This window comes from Solea senegalensis, linkage group LG14 (assembly GCF_019176455.1).
Source record: "Solea senegalensis isolate Sse05_10M linkage group LG14, IFAPA_SoseM_1, whole genome shotgun sequence".
NCBI classification, from domain to species: domain Eukaryota; kingdom Metazoa; phylum Chordata; class Actinopteri; order Pleuronectiformes; family Soleidae; genus Solea; species Solea senegalensis.
The window spans coordinates 16481364-16503446 of NC_058034.1; the positions used below are offsets into that span (position 1 = coordinate 16481364).

At 40.1% G+C, this 22083-nt stretch overlaps 1 protein-coding gene across 1 annotated transcript; it reads right to left on the reverse strand.

The window, feature by feature from the left end:
* Positions 1-679: 679 nt before the first annotated feature.
* LOC122781022 (leptin receptor-like) lies at positions 680-19210 on the reverse strand. The gene is made up of 19 exons (XM_044044512.1): positions 19189-19210; positions 17538-17786; positions 13249-13366; positions 12749-12930; positions 11060-11208; positions 10190-10331; positions 9196-9356; positions 8987-9086; positions 8608-8707; positions 7957-8171; positions 7262-7416; positions 6542-6695; positions 6280-6362; positions 5377-5590; positions 3556-3762; positions 3388-3471; positions 3215-3308; positions 2714-2789; positions 680-2403 (listed from the first exon to the last, which is right to left on the reverse strand). Exons 1-19 carry the CDS (start codon positions 19208-19210, stop codon positions 1480-1482), a joined length of 3429 nt encoding a protein of 1142 aa, XP_043900447.1. The 3' UTR covers positions 680-1479.
* Between the last annotated feature and the right edge of the window lie 2873 nt (positions 19211-22083).

Here is a 22083-nt window from a genome sequence, read left to right on the forward strand (position 1 = left end):
AACATACAACCGAAAGCAGTTCGGTTCATTTTCACTATTATTCAAACAACAAGTGAATTAAACCAACCAGCAAACATTTGTCAGTCGTTATATCAAATTCAACAAACATCACTCAAAATCTATTCGGAGAAAACACCAAATAAATGGAGCCAAAGATTTTTAAATGAAAATGTCTCAGCTCAGAGGGGAAAAAACAGACAATTAGTATAATCAATTCAGTTGACAGATGTAACTGTGGGGAGTGAAGAAAGTTACAGAAAAACTGACTTATCTGCTACTGGTGTGTCATCCAGTTATTGAATACTCCACTCTTTGTTTCCACCAGAACTGTCTTACTTTTTCTTAGCTCATTCAAATAGCACTTCTCACAGCTTTCCTTTCACCTTTCAAGCTCCTTTTGTTTGTTTCTCTCCTCAAATCTCAGGTGTGACTGATTTAGCAGTTCCCTCCTTCCCTTCACCTCCGCTCTTGTGAAAAAAAAACAAAAAACTTTTTTCTTTACTTCATTCTCCCCTTTTTGTTACAACTAAATCTTAAATGATTTTACAAGTAATAAAATCTATTCCATTCACAAAGAGAGTAAATGCTCTTGAGAAAACACACACACAATCACAATAAATACTTTATTTTCACCATGAAAAATAGACAAGATTTTTTTATATATATATATATACACAATGACAGTTTCTTCTCCATTTTCAAATATACAATATTTTTTTCTTTATTTTACACCAGACAGCGAGTTTTTATGTCGATGGCCAAATACAACAAGAAAAAAAACAAGTCACAATAACTGTAACCCAGAGTCAAACACATTACAGCACAAAGTACAAAAGAACATTCTTTGGCTTGGCAGGTGAGTTAGTCCTTCCACATACTCATGTCCAACACATTGTTTGGTTTAGTCACACCAGTAGCTCTGAAGTGACGTTGAAGCAGTGCAGGCGAATGGGGTCTCGTCTCTCCCACTAATTTCTTCTCTATGACCCTCGTTCCGTGTTGAAATGCAGAAGGAAGAAAGAAAGCAGACGCAGGTGTGTGTGAATGTAGGCTCACTTCAGTTGCACCTACACCATTTGTATGCATTATCCCAATTCCAAATTGACTGCATGTAAGATACAACCAATGAACAGTGTAAAGCTTGTACAGCTTGGCTTCTCTCTTTGATGATTGACTGCACATTGTTACTAAAGTAATGAGTTCATTTTTTTCTTAGTATAGACTCTTGTAGTAACTCATTGCGCATGGTTGCAGATTACGGCATTTGCAAGAAAGAAAGACAGAAAGAAAGAAAGAAAGAAAGAAGGAAAAGCCTGTGAATGTGGTTTGTTCCCCTATGACATCTTTTCCCACAGAACACAATAGCAGCATTGACTAAATCAAATTGCGATCATGCAATTCAAGGTGCTTTCCCCCCCCTCCCTCCTTCCCTGTGATGACACGAGCTACAACACAAAGGATTTAACGGCGCACATTTCTTCATTTCAATGCAATCTGTGCGAGGGTCACAGCTGAGGCTCTGCTGTCCTGCGGTTGCCTCGTACACGGAGCAGTTCTAAACTGAGGGAGGTACAGCGCGGAGAGGCCATGTGAAAGTGGCTCCGCGGTCCCACTCGAGTCCTCAGTGCCGAGCAAAGGGCGCGACTCCACCGAACAGTCCTCTCTGTTCAAAACCGCATTTTTACACAGCTCGATTTTTGTCTCCTCTTCTACCTGCCCCTCCTCCTCGCTCTCCTCATCTTCCGCCGGATAGTCCAGCACGAGATAATACAAGTCGTCCTCGTTCCCAACCTCGCCTTCGTCCCCTTGCTCCGATGTCTCGGAGAGCTCCTCCACAGAGTTGTACGAGCAGGAGCGCCGCGGGTCGTCCAGCTCCCACAGGCCTCCGGGGAAAGATCCCGAGATGTCAGAGTTGTTGGCAGAGAAATTGCCCTCATCGCTTGAGCTGCTGCCACTTCCTTCCTTGTAGTGGAGATGTTGCTCCTGCTTTGGATCTGTGAGCAGCACTGTGGCATATGTGACTGAAGACTGGGCAGAGGTGTCTCTGCTGCCTGTTGGCTGGTCTGTGTGGGAAGTGACTGGCTGTAACTCGTCTATCATTGGATATGAACCGGCTAAAGCATCCAGATCAAGAGCAAAGGAAGGAGCTCCACCCGTGAGCGCCTCGCTCTCTTTGAACTTGGCGTGTTCAACCTCTGAGTCAAATGCTGGAGAAAGGGAAACAGCCAAGGTGACGGCTGGGTCTGTCGTCAATGACACAAGTGGGGAATGGACCAGGGCTGTGGTCAGAGATGAGAAGTCAGCTTTGTCCACGATGACCACCTTGGATATGTTCTCAGAGGGCAGCAACAGCGGCCAAGCAGACAGGCTTTCAGGAGGTCTGAAGAGGTGGTCAAAGTCTGCCTACAAAAAATGAAACACTTTTTCTTAATGCATACAGACAAAACGTAAAGTATAGTAAATGAAATATGATGTATATATAAAAAAAACATATTATATAACTTACATGGTTATAAACTTTGTAGTTTGTAATTTTACCTTTACTAAAGTATGTTTTTTTGGAGGTACTGTACTTCACTACATTTGAAATCACATCCACATGAATGGTGACTATAAAGGCATAGTACAAGTTCATGCAAAATGGTTTTCAATTGTTAGTTAAATGCATAAAATCAGGCAAAACATTGTTGAATGTTGTGGGTTTTTTTTTTACCTTTTTAAAGTCTAGTCCTTGAGCCCAGGAGCACTTTTTTGGGTTGGGCACGTCTTTCCACACAAACCTTTTCATCCTGGAAATGAAATGAAGCAAACAGGTTCATTCAGGTTGTCTGTGTGTGTGTGTGTGTTTTTCTCCCTCACTTTCTTCCTGATTCCTGATCAGCTGACACGGAGTGTAATTACACCCTTGTGACCTGTTAAATGTCACACTCCTAATTGTGTCATGGTCAATGCTCTGTCCCCACAATTAGACTGAATCACAGAGATTAACATTGTACATCATCCTGTGCTAGTGTCGGGATAAAATAGCATGCACACGTCATGGTGTCATAGTATTTCTGCTGAGAGCAAAAAAACAAAGGAAATCTGGAGCCTGTGACATTAAAGGAAAGCTTCTTCTAACCTCATTTATTACAAAACCCATTTTAACTCACATACATTCATAGCATTCTGAAATAACAGAATTCAACGTCAAAAGGTGAATATGCGCTCTTACTGGTTTTGGGAGAGCATCAGAGTGACAAAGAGGACTATCGATAGGAAGGAGATGATCAGCAGCATCATGTAGGCCGCGGGGTCTCTTCTGGTGGCTGTGACACATGGAAATAGTCATAACTTAGTGAAATTGCTTTAAGTGGACAATACTGAACCTGTGAATATTGTGCATACCTATAGCATAGACTGGCTCCCCTTCTCCCTCTGCAAACACGGGGTACAGGTAGAAGCCATATTCCTCCGAGCCGAAGAAATCACCTGTGAGACGATGAGAGCAGGTTAGAGGCAACATTTGTGTCACAGGAAACAAAACAGTGACAAGAGAAAAAATGGACACGTTACCTCTCAGATAGACGGGGCGATCAGTGTAAGGAAGTCTGGCCCACGTCTGCCCACTCTGCGCTTTGAGTTGATCGGACTCCTGCTGCCTCTGCGGTAACCACTCGACCACCATGAACACCGGCACGGAGCTGTTGTCCTGCAGGCTCCAGGACAGAGACACGCAGGTGCTGTTGATAACCAGCACGCAAAACGAGTGCACAGAGTGGCCTATGATCACGGGAGAGAAAAAGAAGGCAGGGGAGGAAGAGTCAGTCCAATGCAACACACTCATATTGTAGGTGATTGTGGGAAAAACCACAACAATAATAAATGGTATCATGTCAAATAATGTATGTCTTCATATGAGACGATAGAACATCCTTAATTAATGCATAATACTACTTTTGTGCACTTACAGTATTATATACAACATTTATTATGTGTTTATTTAGATGGATCATAGACCGTATTGCAACCAGGCACTTATTGGTTGATACCAGGAAACATAATTTGCAAAATTTGACATTATGTTCTATTGAGGAAGAGCTGAAAATAGCAATGGAGTTATTTTTGCAAGCAGCGGAGTCGCCCTCTGGTGGCTAACTGCAACTTATGTCACATTTCCTGAGCTTCACTTTTCAAACCAGAAAACAATGTCCATTTTTACATACATCATATGGATCATCTACTGCTGATTAATAGTTCACTTCATGTGATCCACACAAATGATTTATATGCAGAATATAAAGAGGATGAAATGAAATTTAAGGGAAAAACTTCAGCATCAGCAGAGAAGCATTTAAAATGCAGGCACTGAATGTTTAAATGAGTGAATCATTTGCTGTGGTGAACTGAAAAAAAAATTGCAAACACATTTTAGTCTGAATACAAATGGTAAAAAAATGTGTGACAAACAGCTTTCTCCGGGAAACTAATGGCACAAACAGACCCTTTTCACGAAAAACAACATTTACATCCTGTCCTGTTAGTGGTGTAATGAAAGCAGCCTTCCCTGAATTATAGGAAAAAGAAGAGAAACACAACTGTGACATGACATTTCTATGAATTATCCAATGTACAGTCAGTAATGCTAATGGCTGCGGGTCCCAGATAAGGGCTTTTATTACTCGCCAAGAGACACACGTTTTGAGTGCACCGCTTAAATGGATGGCTGTTACTGTCGCTGATTTCGCCTGGCTGAACTGGTCACCGTGGCTAATTAGAAAAACAAAAACTGAACAGAATCGTAAACAATTCCAGGGAAATTCATGTAGTTTGGGATGAAAAACTGTGATTCCAGGAAACTCGTTTCTCAGCACTTTTGTAGACAGTGCTAAGCACATCTTTTTCTTTCCACTGCACATGTTGTGCACCTGTGTCTGCAAAAGAATGGACATGATTCTGTATGCAGAGATGAAACCGCTTGGCATTGATTTTAACCTTGCTTCTGGACACCTGTGCATTCTCCCGGCTACAGAGAAGCAAATGCTTTTGATCTCAACTACAGTTTTCAACTCACTTCAGTCTGCTCCTGGGCAGTTTTAAGTTGGACTAAACTGATTGATGACCTCGCTTATCCTATGATTACATATGATGGGGGAATCATTTTCTGTTCAAAATAAACTTTTATTTTATTTATTTATTTTATTATTATATATTTTATTATCTGTGTCGATATTTTGGGGAATGTACTTTTTGGTTTAGGGAAAATCGACTAAATAAAATTCCCACCAAGTTTGATGACCTTTGATCTGAGCTGATTCTCAGGAACAGGCCCAGCAGCCCATATTGTCATAAATAATTCTTTATGTGTCTCTTCTGGGTCCTGGCTCGGTCACTCACGTTTTTGCCGCCTCTCCAGTGTCATGTTGATGTTGTTAGTGGAGCTCCCCAGACTGTTGTAGGCCTCTACAGTCACAGACTGGAGCTCCTGGTTCCACTCAAAGCTGTAGGAGGACACCAACTCCATGGACCTTCTCATCACAGCGCCATTCGAGGTCTGGTGCTGAACTATAAAGCCATTCACGCAGTAGGAGTGACCTGATACCGGGAGATCCTAAAGTTGACAAAAAAGCAGTGAGTTTTTAATATTTTTTGACTTTCTGAGCTTGTCTGTGGAACAAAGCTCAAATCACATATGCTTTCATTTAAACAGGGTGTAAAAAAGTTACAAATACAGGGTAAATGGTGAATTTGTTGTAAATGTGGTATCAATTTGGTGCAGAACTAAGTTTTACTGCAGCAGCATGGTACAAAATGGATGGATTAAAAAGTAAACTGCACTGACTGAACTGTGGCCACAACATTTTATAATCAGTTCTTGTTTTGGTCTTCCTACAGCATGGGTGTCCAAACCTTTTTTTAACAAGGGCCAGATTTGATAATGTGAAGATACCGGGGGGACCTTCTTTTTTAACCGTAAAAGTTACATACAAATGCAATGTATTGTAATAATTTAATTTTCATTGTCACAATTATCGTTTTTAAATCACCAAATCTAAGCCGTGCAGGAGTAAAAAAAAATGGAGAGAAAAAAAACATTGGCATTTCTTTCACATTTCAGTCAAATAACATAATATGAGATGAATGCATGAATCTGTCTGTCACAGAAGGGTTTTAAACAGGACTCTGGGTTCAAAGCGCAACTCCCCTTCTCTCTTGGGACATAAATAATATATTATAAAACCGAAGCTGCGGGCCTTACAAAATCTTTATAGACTTGTTTGTGTATATTTTTTTTTTTACCTCAAACAGCAGTGTGACGTTAGTCTGGTTTCTGTATGGATCGTCTTGAAGAATTCTCCAGAAATCAGGGCCACGCTGAGGAGCTTAGGAGAAAAAACACAAAAATTAAAACCCAGTGGAGCTTTTTTTTTACCTCTCTATTAGTAATGGTTTCCATTAGAGCTCAAATCTGAAGGTCAGGTGTGATTAAAAAGGTTAAATCTAGGCCTCTGTCAAGGTTACATGAAATGTTGTTCAGGAGTGAATCTAAGGGTAGTTTTACCTCTGCTGTTTTGTGGAGTGGAGTAGACAGAATCACTCCACTCGCTCCAGTAGCCAGTGCCATTGGTGTGCATGCAGCGCACCTGTACCACATACACCCGGCACATGTCCGGCACCACAACCTCTGCTGATGGAACCCGCACTGAATTCTGGACCTTCAGAGAGAGAGAGGGAAAGGGAGAGAGATTGAGAGAGGGAGAGTTTCACAGAGCTCATTCAGATAAATCAAAACATCACAAATATTTCAATCCATGGTGTACACATCTGTTTCAGTTACCCATAAGTCTTTCTCATCATTTTGAGTGAATATTGAAAATGGCTTTTTATAGTATGTAAGAATTTCCAAGAACGTTTTTTAATTAGCAGACAGCTGGACAGGGATATGGCCAAGTACGCTTGATATCAACTCATGTCAAACTGACAATCTGAGTATATTGAAAAACATCTGTGTTATTTAAGGAAAAATTAGAGAGCAGGGACATAGACCTTTATGATTGATATGTTCTTGTGGTTTTCATTAGATCAACAGACTCATATCGCATTGGCAGAAAAATACATTTGAAACTTATTTAAGGTCAACCTGGTCTTGTTTTCAAAAGGAAGAATGCAGAAAGTGCTCCATGCAGGTATTTGTTTAACAGAAAGAGCAGCGAATCCCTTTTATCAAATCAACTGTTAATCAAAGCCTACAGTTGTTAATAAGCTGAGCAGACAAACTTACCTTCCACTCTGGCTGAGCTCTCACTGTGGAAGGAGAGTGATACCGAAACTGACACTGGAGCCCCTCAACCGGTAAAGATGGAGGCTCCCAGGTGACCATCAGGACTCCACTACTCCGACTCACTGCCCACACATTAGTGGGTGGGTGGGGTTTCACTGCAAGGAAGAGGGCAACTTAATTTAGTATTACATACAAGTATAACACCAACTGTGGAACTTCGAATAAACCTTGTCACATGGTGTGTACCTAAACATAAAGGTCCAATGTGTAGTAATTAATGACATCTAATAGTGAGAATAGTGAGATTGTAACAAGTGATGAACTCCTCCTATGTCAGGAAACCACAGTGGCCGTCACATACCAGAAAGAATAAAGACTCTCTCCATTATTACACTCGCTCTGCCAATTCTCCATTCTTTTTCATTGGTTTATGCATCTGATTTATGCTTCAAAAAGTAAAACACATGCTGCTCAAGAAGCACATTGGCACAAAATGGCGTCAGACTAGCTTGGTCACATGCCACGAATACCAAACGTTTTATTTTTGACACAACAAGTACCAATAACAAAAACAACACATGATGACTCTAAATGATGTGGTTTCACAGCATAAACTAAGCTATGAAAACATGTTAGACCCCAGCCTGAAATACGACCTGCCTGTTCACTGTTCTGTTTGGTGATAAGTCTCTCACCATGATCTATAGGAGAGAGGTAGATCGGTTTGGAGCTGATGGGGCCCAGTCGAGACGGCACCTCCAGCCACAGCTTGTAGCAGTTCATCCTCAGAGGCTGGATGGTGCAGGTCCTGACCTGCAGGCAGGTCGGCTCTGTCTCCCCCAGTTTCTCCCCCAGTTTCTCCCCCGCTTTGTCCCTCTCCTCCATCACATAGCACGGCACGTCAGCCCACCTGGCATAAAAAAAGTAACGGAGGGAAATTAATGAACACCTTAATAGTGTCATCATGTTCTCCTGTGATTCATCTACATTTTGTAAATTTTTCATTACCCAAAATAAACATAAAACTATCAACATAAGAACCGAGTAGCTTTGAAGTAGAAGTGTTAGACTTGTGTTTGCTCTGAGGTCACAACCGCTGACAACAGTGACTTAAAACAGGGGTTTTATTGCTATCTTCCTGGCATTAATTCACACTGTGTGGGGTTGAAAACAAGCATTTCCAGGGTGTGTCGGTGTGTTCATGAACGTGTTGTCTGGTACACTGTGTTCAGATCAGTTATGAGTGTTGATCTGAGGTTACATGAACAATTTGAAAGCTTAAAATAAAGGGACATTTGAGTCTATTTTAAAGGTCTGTAAGGGTGGAGATGTAAAACATGCTTTACCTGTTTCGAAATTCCATTTTGGTCCACTGTGTGTTCTCCCAGCTGCACTCCATTGAGTCAATATCACCGTTAGTTTTACAATTTATATCAATGGAAGCTCCTGAAACACAGAGAGAGGAGCGCTTAGGTTGAGGGAAAAATAAAAACAAGCTTGACCCAGGATAGCCTCTTCACTGGAGTTTACTTTGGTTCACATTGTTGTGCTATGACATGTCAGACCCTTCCTGTCTTTGTCCACTGGTTCAGGGGACAAAAAGACAGAGAAGCATCGTTTTCCAACAACTTAAAAAGGTTAGAAGTTACTTTCAAGACAGATATTTGTATCTTTTTTGTATTTCTTTCTCTCTTTGAACATTTAGTTTGTCAAAAAAAACCTCACCTTCTACAAAAATCTGGCTGTACGGGAGGGTCCAATCCTGAGTGCACTGCAGCAGGTCATACATCCGAGATTCTGAAGGATGCACTGTGATCTGGCTGACCTGTTTATAGGTGAAAGAAAAGTCAGTGTGCTACTGTGCAAATTTAGTGAGTCATTCAACTTTCTCCCAGAAACACAGACATGGGTATGATAGGAGTTTGTGTTCTCACCCACTGGTTGACTGGGTGGTACTGGCTGTGGTGAAGCAGCTGGTCCCAGTTGAGCACCCATAATGCCATGCTGGCATTAAAGCTGTGGTCGTTGAACACACAGTAGACTGTTACATTCTCGCCCGGCCGTGCCACGACTTTGTCAGGGATGTAGCTCACAACTGTACACAAAAAAGAAGTTTTGTTTTTATTTGTTTTTGTAGCCATGAACAAAGTTTAGTGATAGAAATAAAGAGGATTAAAAGAAAGATTATTCAATCAAGCAAAACGGCTGAGTCACTCTCGACCACCCACAGGGATTTTGAATGCTGTTGTTTGCCTCATGGCTTCATATTCCTCACTGTATTTGTAGTTTGTCAGACTACTGACAGAGTGAGGTCAACTTCTCTGGCAACAAAGGGAAAGGAAATTGGCTCTCAACAAGTGGAAACTTGAAAACAACATGCTGTTTCATCACTCTTCGAGCTTTGAAGTTATAATGAAAAAAAAATAGAAAAAGAATATGCCGGTCTTATATAACCAGATTCATTACTGTATAATAAATATATAACTGCAGAATATGATTAGGATTTTACACACTCTGTAAACCAAAAACGGGTTTCTGCTCTTCACACAGTGGCTGAGAACAGTAGTTTGTTGTTATTGTTGGGATTTACCACTGAGAATGTACATGTTCTTTTGTCTTCATATTCATTTTTCTTAATTGAAAATGAGCTAAAATAAATAAATATCAATCAATTAATTGAACTTAATCATCTGAGAACTACACATCTCCATTATTAAGATATTCTAGCGATGGAGTGATATATGTCTAAAGGTCTATTTAAGGAACCCCCTCAACCAACTCCAGGCCCTCAGATCACCTGCTGATTCTGCAGGAAAATTCAAACAATATGTACAGGAAGAAAAGACACATAAACAAGGACAAGCTGCAAGCTCTGAACTGTCTATGTGTCTGTCTTTGTGTAAATAGCTGAGCAGGAGTGGTTCTCACTGTATAGGTAGATGTGGTGACTCTCACTCCAGTCACTCCACAGCGGAGGCTCCTCCAGGCCGGAGCAGCGGACCTGGACGGTGTAGTTGAGGCTGGGCTTCAGATCCAGAGACTGTCTGGGCTCTGCAGGTGCAGACACCACCTGGAGACAGAGGAAAGCACAGCAAAGACAGAGTGTGTTCATCAGAGAACTGTGACTCAATCAAAATCTGTCACTGAGCCATGACTGTGGGTGGGTTTCCATCAGCCTGTTGTTAGGAACATTTTTGATTTGTGTCCAAATGGAAACATGAAATTCAGAAACTTTATGATGCATCTTAATGGAAACCAAGCTTATTTGCAGTAGTTACTAAAGTGTTAGTAAAACCTACAAACTAACCCACAGATCATGTGTTTCATGTCTTTTTAGATGTGTCTGGCTCACCCTAAAAACCCTTCTGGCTCTATGGCAACATAATAACTAACTAATGGAAGACATTTTCAGGTGTAAAATGTTAAAGGATTAACACACACACAAAAAAAGTGTCAGGTTGAAAACTGAGTGCTCATATTATGTTAGGCATGCTGCAGGTCTGGAAAGAGCTGTACTGCTGTTGGTTTTTTTTTTTCATTTATTGAACATTTTACTATAAAAGAATAAAAAAGTATTAGAGGATGAGACAACCAATGACATATGGGATGATAATAATACACGTACAGTATATATCTGGAGAACGCTAATGCTAAAAAAAAAAAAGATTAGGCCATAATGTACCTCAAATCATGACAGATTTGACTGAGGTAGTTAATCGGAACAATGGGCAAATGAAAATATTATGCATATGCAACCAACCCTAGAACCCTTATGTATATACACAGGTGAGTATTTACCTGCCAGGATGGATGAGTGCTGTTAAAGGTGTATCGGACTTCATATCTCAGTGGTCCAGCGTCACAGTCTGCAGGGTCGTCCCACAGTAAAATCAGTTCCGCATCGATGGTCTGAATGTGCGAAAGGTTGACTGGAGGCTCCGGTTTTACTGTAAAGATAAAGCACATAACTATAGATAAAGAACTCTCGTCTCAAGAGAAGAATCAAGTCAAGTCAACACACTCGACACAAGACAAATCAAGTCACAATATTACCTTAATCCTACTGTAATTGCAGTTTCCATTTCCAAAAGGTTACCGAATCCATTTGCATTATTAAAATAAGTCAATAAACTCGAACAGACTATATTTTCTAATTTGAGCATCTGCCTATATTGAATCTAAATCCTGTCTACAGCTTTGAGGTCATACATCATATACCTGGGTAAGTAATTCACTTTCTTCATATGATAACATATGATACAGCAGAACTACCTCTAAAAAGGTGTCATTTGATGTAATTAGGCACATCTTAAGCACAGCAGTGATCAATACTCTTTAAAGTCATCATACCAGAATGATCGATATTTAATGAATGAAAGAGTCACAACGTGCGTAAAGAAAGAAATATAGACAGTAGTGATTACATTTCTTTGCAAGCTTGCCATAAGTGGCTAATTAATTTCACCTTTTGGTTTTTACATACACATATATCAAGCTAATCTACAGAAAGTCACGTCAATAATAACAATTTAAGACCAAATAATGCAGCTGGGGATTTTCATATTGTATAAACCATGTACAGGATTTATCATGAGACTTAGTGTCCGTGTCAGGTGGATTTCAGAGTCTTATAGGTGCAATTACCATGAGCTACAGTGACAAACAGAGCCAGAGATACTCGAGTGTGATGAAACCACAAAGACTGAGAGAGAGGAACGGTTACTCAACACTATGACTAATAGCTCAACCATTTATTTTCCAGACTACATTAGGGACATTCTGTCTGAAAGCCTAATTTCCAAAAACTGAGTTGATGCAACATCTTTTTCCAAATATAATCTCAAATCACTGCTCTCATCAAGTCACCATTCAGCTACATGGCACACAATGGCAGTTCAAGAAAGCGACATATGAACTAACTTTCCACCTCTTTGTGTCACGTGCAAATCAACGGGAGACACACACGGCACATTGTAACTGAGATGGTGAGAACTGGAAATCACAGTCAAACCAGACACACTCCACTGAACGTCTTTGTCTAAACACACTTATATCCCAGTCTTGTCTTCCAATCACAGGTGAATCAGACTAATCTGTCTAGATTAATCTCTCTGAAGCTTGCCCATCGTAAATGTTGCAGCTTCATACATGGCTCAGTTTATTCTTGGCATGTGTTAACGCTAGTGACTGAAATCATTTGGGGGAGAAAAAAAAAACGTGAATGCTTGGAACTTCTGGTTTTTTCAAGACTTTCAGTAAGTAAGCATTACAAAGGAGAGATTGCTCATAGCAGTGACTTGGCAATACCAGAGTGACTGAATGTCTATAAAACAAATTTACTAATAGGTAATGAATATTTTAATGTCAAATGATAAATATGACAACTATACAGCAATTTAGTAGTTATGGATCAATTCATGTCTTTCAATATAGGAAGGAAACCTACATTACTAAGATACGACAAAAACTAAATCCAAAATGTCGTACCGGGTCTGGGAGGAATTCTGAGGTGAACCGGCAGAGATGTGGCACTGGAGATGCCGATGGTTACCACGGTGATATAGCTTGCTGAAGTGTAAAGAGGGACAGAACAAACAAAGGAATCCTCTGCCTCACAGACGATGGGATTATTGGACACAGCGCTGTCATGTGGATCCTCCGTCTGTGACCTGGAAATGGACAGAGACAATTTAGTTGCAAAGCTCTCCTACTGATCATTGCAAAAAGTTGGAGTTACAGAATAAACATCGGTGAGAAACTAATGGAGCAACATTCGTAAAAATGATATTTAAGATCCAAAAATGATTAATCTGACCATTCAGAAATCATATTGCAAGACCTGTCTGACCATATCCTGCTACTTCTCAAACAACTACTCCATCATTAGCATGAAGGAGTGTGCGGTGAAAACAATTAATTGGAAACGACACTGGCAAAACAAAACAGGAATGAATTACTGTCACAGGAGCGAGCAGGTTCATACTCACAGACGCTGCAACTTCAAACCTCCGTCCAAAGAGACCGATGTTTGGCCACGAGACTTGACGTCACAAGTTAATTTCTCCCAGGTTTCATCAATTCTGCACAGTATGTCCAAACAGACACCTGACAAGAAATGACACATGTTAGTGGTGTCTGAGATATGTGAAACCATGATAAAAAAGGTTTCTGAGAAAGAAGCCTGTCTTCGCTATTCTGAGATATATGTCAGCCAGGGTCACGCTAATTTTTCTCAGAAATTGAATACTGGGTCAAAACATCATACCTGCTCGACCGTCCTTTGTTCTATTGTACAAAAGTGGCAAATTTAAGAGATGTGTTGGTTTAAAAAAAGTAACTTGAATTTGCCACAGACTGTTACTGTTAGTGTCTTCAAACTGCCCTTTGACTCAGTTTGTCTTGGTTTTTTTTCAGAATAAAAGGCTAAATTTTGCATGAAAAAAACCTGAATCTGATTTTTGAATTCATCTACGGGCCGGTTATCAATGTTGGCGGGCCGGTAAGTTAAGGTAACTTTATTTGTACACAATGGTAGATTTGGTTGAAGGTAAAACCTGTAGAAGTTGTTTTTTTTGTTTTGTTTTTTAAAAACTGCATACGTTTCCCGTGTTTCCTGGATGGATTCCAATAGAGTGATTGAGAAATAACTAACTATGTGGTTATAAGAGCATTACTAAAACAACAAATCTAATGGTGCCCTAGGACTTTTGGACAGACCTGTACATCCCTGAGTGATTTTTTTTAGGAATTCCTTGGTGCATTTTTTATTTTTCACAATAAACAGAACTAGATACATACTGAAGTCAGTATTCAGTTCAGTCTATCTCTAAGAGGGTGAGGAAAAGTTGTAGTCCATCAGTAATGTAGACTACGGAGCTGCTAAAAGTTGTTTTTTAAGTACCTTGTGAACACAAGATAATATCTTATCTTATCATACCCTTAGTATCAGTCGGGTGCACATTTCTCAAAGCAAACAGATGTAATTTGAAGCATAACAGCCCTGTACCAAAGAAAAACTAGCTCCTTCATTTGGTAAAAATGATTTTTCGGGCCACAGGAACTCACTGAGGACACAAGTGGACACAGGCCAAAGTATAGTGGGGGGTTCAAAGTCTTTCACCTTGCAAGTCAAGCACATGCCCTAGTAATGTAGCCAGTACAGTTGCATTAAAACACATGTTTCAAAATTGCTCTAGAAATCAACAGCTCAGGTTAGAAATGCAATTCATCCCCATAGTCAACAAACTACAGGCATATAATGCCTTCACAGTGTGTGTTTCATCTGATATAAAATAAAATATTTATCTGTGTAAAGAGCAGCAACATGAAATGTACTTAAGTTATCAGCATGTGGCAATAGTCTTTTTTATTTGCACATTGGTGCCATTTCACTTTGTGAATTAAATTTCCTAATAAGTATTCAGGCATGTCTGACAGAGTGTCGTGGAGTACTGAAGGGGGGATTTTATGATGGTGTGCTTGATCACATCCTGATGTGTTCACAGAAAGAAGTGGCAAGACATGATTAAATAATACACTGAGCATACAACTTGATACATTTTAAAAAAAAAAGCCTTAAAATATTCAGCAATTCAGTTCTTCGTATTAAAATTCCTAATTACTCCATAAATATTCCTTCTTTGGTTCAATAACCCTGAGATAATCATGTTTGTTGTTCCGTCTCGTCCCTCTGCGATCATTAATCCAAATCCGACTTGTCTCGGGGAACATTTTGGTGCCGATATCAACAAAAAGATGTGAAGGAGAAAGTATGACTATGATGCGAGCACCCGGAGGAAAATGATGTGTGAGAAAGTCTTAATATACCCTGCGGCCCTTGGTGCGCGTGTAAAAATCAAGCTGAATAACAATCTTGAGTGACAAAATGCCTCATAAAGCAATCAGGAGGCACAGTGCTGGCCTTTAGTGCCTCTGCTTAATTACCCCTGCACAGACATTAAGCAAGAAGGTCTGGCATCATTGATCTGAACGCATCACGCCGCCTCAAAGATCAATATGACAGAACAAATCTTCCTCAGCCCTCTGACTCGTGCCTGACGTCCATATTTACTTCCACGCAGACAATAGTAAGGGATTATTCTTCTAGTTACAATGGCACTCGGTAGAACACCTTACTCCGCAAGGCCAAACACACCTACAAGTTTTAGTCATCAGGCGGTTACCTTTTGGGATTACATAATCCCAAAAGGCAAGTAAACTATCCACGACAATATCTCACAGAATATCAAAGTGTATGTTTCAACGTGGAATGATGTGTAACTTCACAATAAAAACATTGATTGACCAAACTATTACTCGATTGATCGAGAAAATACTCAACTAGTCTCATTATTACTTTTATTAATCTCGATTAATTGAGTACTTGCTCGGTCTGCCAGAAAATGTTGAAAAATGTTGATCAGTGTTTCTCAAACATGGACAGACCAAGAAATGTTCAGTTTTAACAATTTCTTTGTTGTATGGAGCAAAGTAACTCGAAGATGATCACATTTTAAAGCTGAAAAATATGAGAAATTAGTTTTAATTATTGAAAAAAATCCCTCATGTGGCCTGCCAGCTGCCAGTTTGACACCTCTGCCTCCGCCTTATTCCACATCCACCAGATAATGGTGCAGATCATTTTAGGACCTCTTGATTCAGATACAAAATGATGACCTGTACTTTTTAATTATTGCATTCTAACCTTACATTAACAGTGGAAGAGCAGCTGGTTTGATTTCATCATGACTAATAAAAGGAGCAGGGAATCCCTATCGACCACACGGTATGATGTGGTCACAAGCCCGCTGATGGGAGACAGTGAGGGACATTAGGTGAAAATCCACTGAAGTGTAACGAGCCAGTCGAGTTGATCTTTAGGAGGCAGCTTTGTCAGTGATGAGCGATGCAGCCGCGGGCAAATCATGACTCTGTGACACACACAGCATCATTTTGTTTATTTGTTCTAATAAGCACGAGCCACATCAAACAGACGCACTGTTGTAACCATGGTTCACAAGTGTGTCATTTTGATCTTTCTAGTAAATATTATGCCGAGGTTCCCCCCCGAGCAGAGATCATTAAGGGATAAAATTTGGATTCAGTGAAGGTCTTAATTTTGTTTTCATACTTTCCAGTTTCATCTCCTCTAACGCCTTCCCACTCTAAGAAATTCATATGTTCGTCACATCATGATTGGATTACTGCAATGCTTTACACTTCAGGGTAGATGAGTTGTCTCTTCACCCTCTTCAGCTGGTCCAAAACACAGGAGAAGATATGCTGATGGGGAAGATACAACGACGTGATCACATCATCCCCTATTCTGCCTTCACTACACTGTTTATTAGGTATTATATTGCTGGTTTTTAAGTCATTGCAAAATACCCCCACCTTATTTGACTGACTTGTTGCACCTTCATGCTCCAGGCAGAGCACTGAAGTCGATAATTGCTCCTGGATGTGTTTTACTGATAATTATTTGGTGACTTATTGTATTTTATTGCTCCTTTTAACTTCATTTAAGCACATAAAGCATTTTGGGGCAGCAGGGCTTGTTTTTAAGTGTGCTATATGACCTTCTGAACTTCTAGCTGTCATTTTCCAAGGTATCAATGATGTGATCAGCCTTGCCTTTCAAAAAATGTTGTCTTTCTGCCTTTGTTCTCCTGCTCTGCTGTCATACACGACGTCCAGCTCAACATCACCCCCACCACCATCTTTGCTGCCTCAAGTGATCCATTATTCTTAATCCTTCATCTTATCAGGTCACCAACCATCCCCACCAGTGTCTGGACATCTGAGAATTCAGATAGTTGTTGCTCTGAAGCGTGAAGCCTTCAGCTTGGTTCCAATCACCACAGACCCTTTAATTGATATATTATCAAATGATGATGCACAAAGTATGATATGATATGATTAAAATGGGAGTGTATATGAAAGTTTGTGTGTATGTAAAGATCTGGAATTTAAGGACCATTTCTGTGTGTTTTTAAAAAGTCAATTTCAAATAAAATCTTTGGATAATGTGAATATGCCTCCTCGTCTTAGATTTACAGAATGTTGTCACTGAGTTGATCACAAGACAACTGTGGAAAAGCAGTGAAGTAACCTGTGGTTTGAAATATGTCACTTGACTCTGTCAACAAATCCTTTGTTACTCAGCCAAGACTGACAGAGCCCTGACAAGCCCTGATCAAAAAATTCTCACCCATGGAACAGCACTAAAAAGACTGATAGATAAATCAACTGTTAGTCAAGAAGCATTTTTTCATACCAGTGTTGAATGAACTGCTGTGGCCAAAGGGCTCATGAGGACGTAACTCGGATGTCAAGCTTTTGAAGCTGCAGCGGGGCTGGTGTGGGAGGACTGATTCAGAGCCGTTGGTCCCCGGTGTGTGCGTGCCACCTCCCTCCACATTAAAGTGGGTTGTATGTGAATCACAGCACAGCTCATCCTGCCATGGTAAGTCCAGGACACCTGCCAGGAGAGAGTCTCTGTCCTCTGGCTCCAAACACCAAACACCTGTTCAAAGAGAGGGAAAACAAGTGAAGACAAGTTAGACATAATTTGACAGAACAAAGAAAAAACATGAATATAGCGTGTTTGTTATGGAGATATGGAGGGTATATAAAATTTGAAGAAACGTGTTCATCGCACTTTTAAATAATGTGTTTTGTCCCAAACTGGGTGTTTGCACGGTGCATTAAGACATCGATATATTTTGACTTTGTTATATTCCCAAATCAGCTTAAAGCTGCAGTAAGCAACTTTTGGTCTTTGTGAACAGAAAAGTGAGGTTATTTGTATGCTGCTTCCTTCATCTGAAAACAGGCTCCGTCACGCAATACTATCAGACCTGACTGAGGGAGCATTTGTGTGTATACAGCAGCTGAGTAGAGGCAGGGACAATACGTGTTTATCCCATCAATTTGCTAAATTACCAGGTTTTTTGAGCAGTGGAATTCACTCCTGTGACTGTTTCTATCAATAAAAAGTTAAAAGAATAAATGTAGTCAGCATCAACAAAGCTGTCTCCTTCACTCATTCAGTGCATTTACGTGCATGTTAAAAGTCTGAATTTAGTCAGACTAATGTCATGTAAACACGTTAGTTGAGCTAGTCTTAGTCAGGCTAACATACTGTATCTAGATAATGCGATTCATAGTCCGATTACTCCTGCATGTATACGCTTAGTCGGACTGGAGTCGGACTTGGTGTTCTGCGCATGCACCCAAATTGTCCTCCCTGGTCTTTGACCCGGACGTGTCTTTTCTTGGTAAAACACAGCAACCACAAGAGCCATGCTCCATCTAATTTGCATCATGATTAACATGTACAGCAGGTATGGAACACACAGAACCACAGCAAGGTCCAAACCCCCCAGACCATCTGTCACTGGTCGCTGGTCGTTGGTTTTCTGTGACGTCAACAGGAAACTGACTGAATATGCACTAGCTTATAGGGAGATACAGCGCCACCTATGGAGGTAGAGTTAGATGTAGACACCCAATAAATCTTTTTTTTCCCTCCTTAGCTCGATTAAAGTGCATGTAAAAGTACTGACTGTTAGTTCAGTGTGTTTTGAGGGCGGAGCTTTGATGAAAAATGATTGCAGCATCGCCTGTTATTGCAACCTTTTAGTGACTCCTACTACACCCTTTTTTTTTTTAGATAACTTTATGTACTGATGGCGATCCAGACATGGAGAGGATTTCAACTAATAACATTAAAAAGTGATTGATAAACAAAGATGATGGACTCAAGCTTTAAATCCTAATACCACGAACAATGGGCTAAAGGAAGTGCCAGAGTCTGAATAAGTCTTCAGTGACAGATTTGGTGAACAGCTGTTCAAAGCTGGTCCAAGAAATAGATGCCTTGCTGGCACTGCTGATTTGCAACAACTGGCTAAAGACGGAGATACAGAGCTGAGCATGCAGCCGCATTCTTCAGCCACAAGAAAACTTCTCTTTTCCACCAAAAAAGTACCACACCATTCATGATGAAACATGCTGGAGCAGCAGAAAGCAACCGCAGAACAACGGGAGGGACAGTGATGCAGAGTGACCTGCAGGAACTTCCTTCAATCATAAAAGAGGAATGACACGTTAACAGAAAGAGGATCTGGACAACAGAACACATCTACGCAAACTAATCGACTAACACATCTTTGTAAAGGCTTTCTGGTTGAGGACAGGGAAAATATACCATTATTACAACCACAGTTCCTCAACAAATTTAAATCAAAACAGGTTTTAAATTCAAGTTTGAGATACAGAAACTAATACAGCCATTCAGTGACGGAACAATGACATAACTCACAAACAAATAACACAAGACAACATGACTGAACAAAAGGGACAAAACCCCAAAGTGGACAAAAAAAAAGAAGGCACAATTACGGTCTTTGTGGAGCAAGTCCAGGGTGGACAGAGAACTGGACAGTGACGAAGATTGTTCCTCGTTTTTTTTAACCAATGTAACAAAAAAAAATCCTCAGAGAATGCGATGGAGAGAAAAAACAAAACTAAAGTCAAAGAAAAGTGAGAGTCCTTCTCCACAGGTCAGTGAGCCGAGAGACTGTGTGAGGGGTAGTAACACTCTCCCAGACAGCAGCAGCCACACAAACTCTACTTGTAAGAGTTTAGCTCAACCTCTTACACCAGGGCAGTGAATGACAGAGAGAGAGAGAGAGAGAGAGAGAGAGAGAGAGAGAGACAAAGACAAAGAGAGAGAGACAGAGAACCCAGGAAACAGAGCAGGAAATGATACATTCAGGGAAAAGTTAACTCTTTGTTTGCTGTGGTGACTGTGACATTTTTCCACACTTGAATCACACAATACTGTTTAACACTGAAGCTGCATACTGCTGGTCTGAACCAAGGATTCATTAAAAAAAAAAAGGCCCTAAATCTGAAATTTAAGACAATAATTTAGGAAAAAATACTGAGGGAATTAAAAAAAAAAAACTTTTATAAGTTTTATTTCTTCTTTTACAGAATGTTAACATACAGGGAGGGAGGGCTGTGTTACTAAAGTCACCAATGCACAATAACATTGATATCAATAGCACTTAACTTGGTGGTTAAATTGAAATGATTAAATTAATAAATATGTAAATAAAAAGTATTTGCTTAAAATGTTGTTATAATAACATTTATTGCAACTAGGACACAATTTTCTTCACTAAACACACAAACTGTGGTCAGACAGACAACAGTTCTGGTTGAATATATGATACATTTCATACGAGTGACACAGACGAGCTGCCATGTGATTAAAATTGAATTGTACGGTTATTCAGTTATTAATCGATGACTTTTTTATATTTAAAACAAGCTACTTAAATGTGAACATTTTCAGGTTTCATTGCTCCATTTGACAAACAAATCACAAAAACTGAAGCAAAATCAATGTTTTTTAACATTTTCTGACATTTTATGGATCTACTCGATTAATCGAGATAATAATCAACAGATTCACCAATTATCAAAAATAACTGTTAGTTGCAGTCCTATTTTGCTTTAAAGGATGAATAAAATAGAGGTTGGATAAATAAAGATTAAAACACACACACACACACAGACATAGACATAACACATTCCCTGGCCCCTTACCCTAACTTTAACCATCACCATCACAGCTAAATGCCTAACCCCAACCCTTACCCTTACCTTAACCGCGCACACGTAAATGGCGACGTTACACACACCCACAGCAACATTACCTCATGTTTCTTCATGGTATTATCTGATCACTAATGTTTGTTCATCAGTCTTTCACACGGACAAAGCAGCTAACGTGCAGTTGGAAGCACAGAGAGCATCGCGAGGGGATTACACTCGAGTGGGATTATGGTTTTGATAGTCTGCCCACTGCAACAAGTGGCCAATGAGAGGGTCAGCCAGGACAAGACATTTGGTCCAGACCGTGTGTGTGTGTGTGTGTGTTAGCATGGTGAGTCTGTGTGTGTGTCTCGACTGGCAACGACTGAGCAAATGAAGCAGGACGTACAACACATACTTACACTTACGCTTAATCACCTGTTTCTCATGGTGTATCTTGGATTCACGTTTCACATTTAGAAACCTCACAGCTGTACTTAAGTGTTTCATAATCACAGAGTTAGAGATGTCTCTAAACTCAAGAGACGGGGAAATTAAATGTTTTTTTAGAAGCTAGAAACAGAAATACTTACTCCCTTTTTCTTGTCTGCACTGGAAACCTCAGCTGCTTTTTGGTACCTGGAACACAGGGAAACAACACTGACCTCTAGTGACTCAACACTTTTTTACTGAACAGAAATTAGAGAGGTGTTCAAGGACATACACCATGAACATGCACAACTATTTGAAATGCTTTATTCCAGATCAAATTGTATCTTTTAGCTTGTTTCAATGTGTTATTTTTGGTTATAGTCTTTATAGTAGAAATGAGTCAGTCACCCAGACAACAGTGGAGGACATCCAGCAGCTCGGTTAGTGGCTGTTATGTCTCAAAAAGACGTCAAGATTTGTATGAGAATAAACTGTAGGTGTTTGCCTCAATTTCCATGTACACCAGTTGCAAGGGAGTTAAGTTTCCTATCACTCAATCAGCTGACTGTCATGGGTGGAGCTGGATTGTACCGTACTATTTTACTCTGGTACCCCAAAAGGAAGGGTGCCAAAGAATGGAATGTTTGGAGCTGGTTATTTTGGTACTATTCCCAATGGAAATAAAAAAAATAAAATAAACGCACCCTACTATACCAAACCAAACTGTTCCACTCGGTGGAAACACAGCTTAAATGCCCCTCTTTTTACCAAGACAGGCTCAA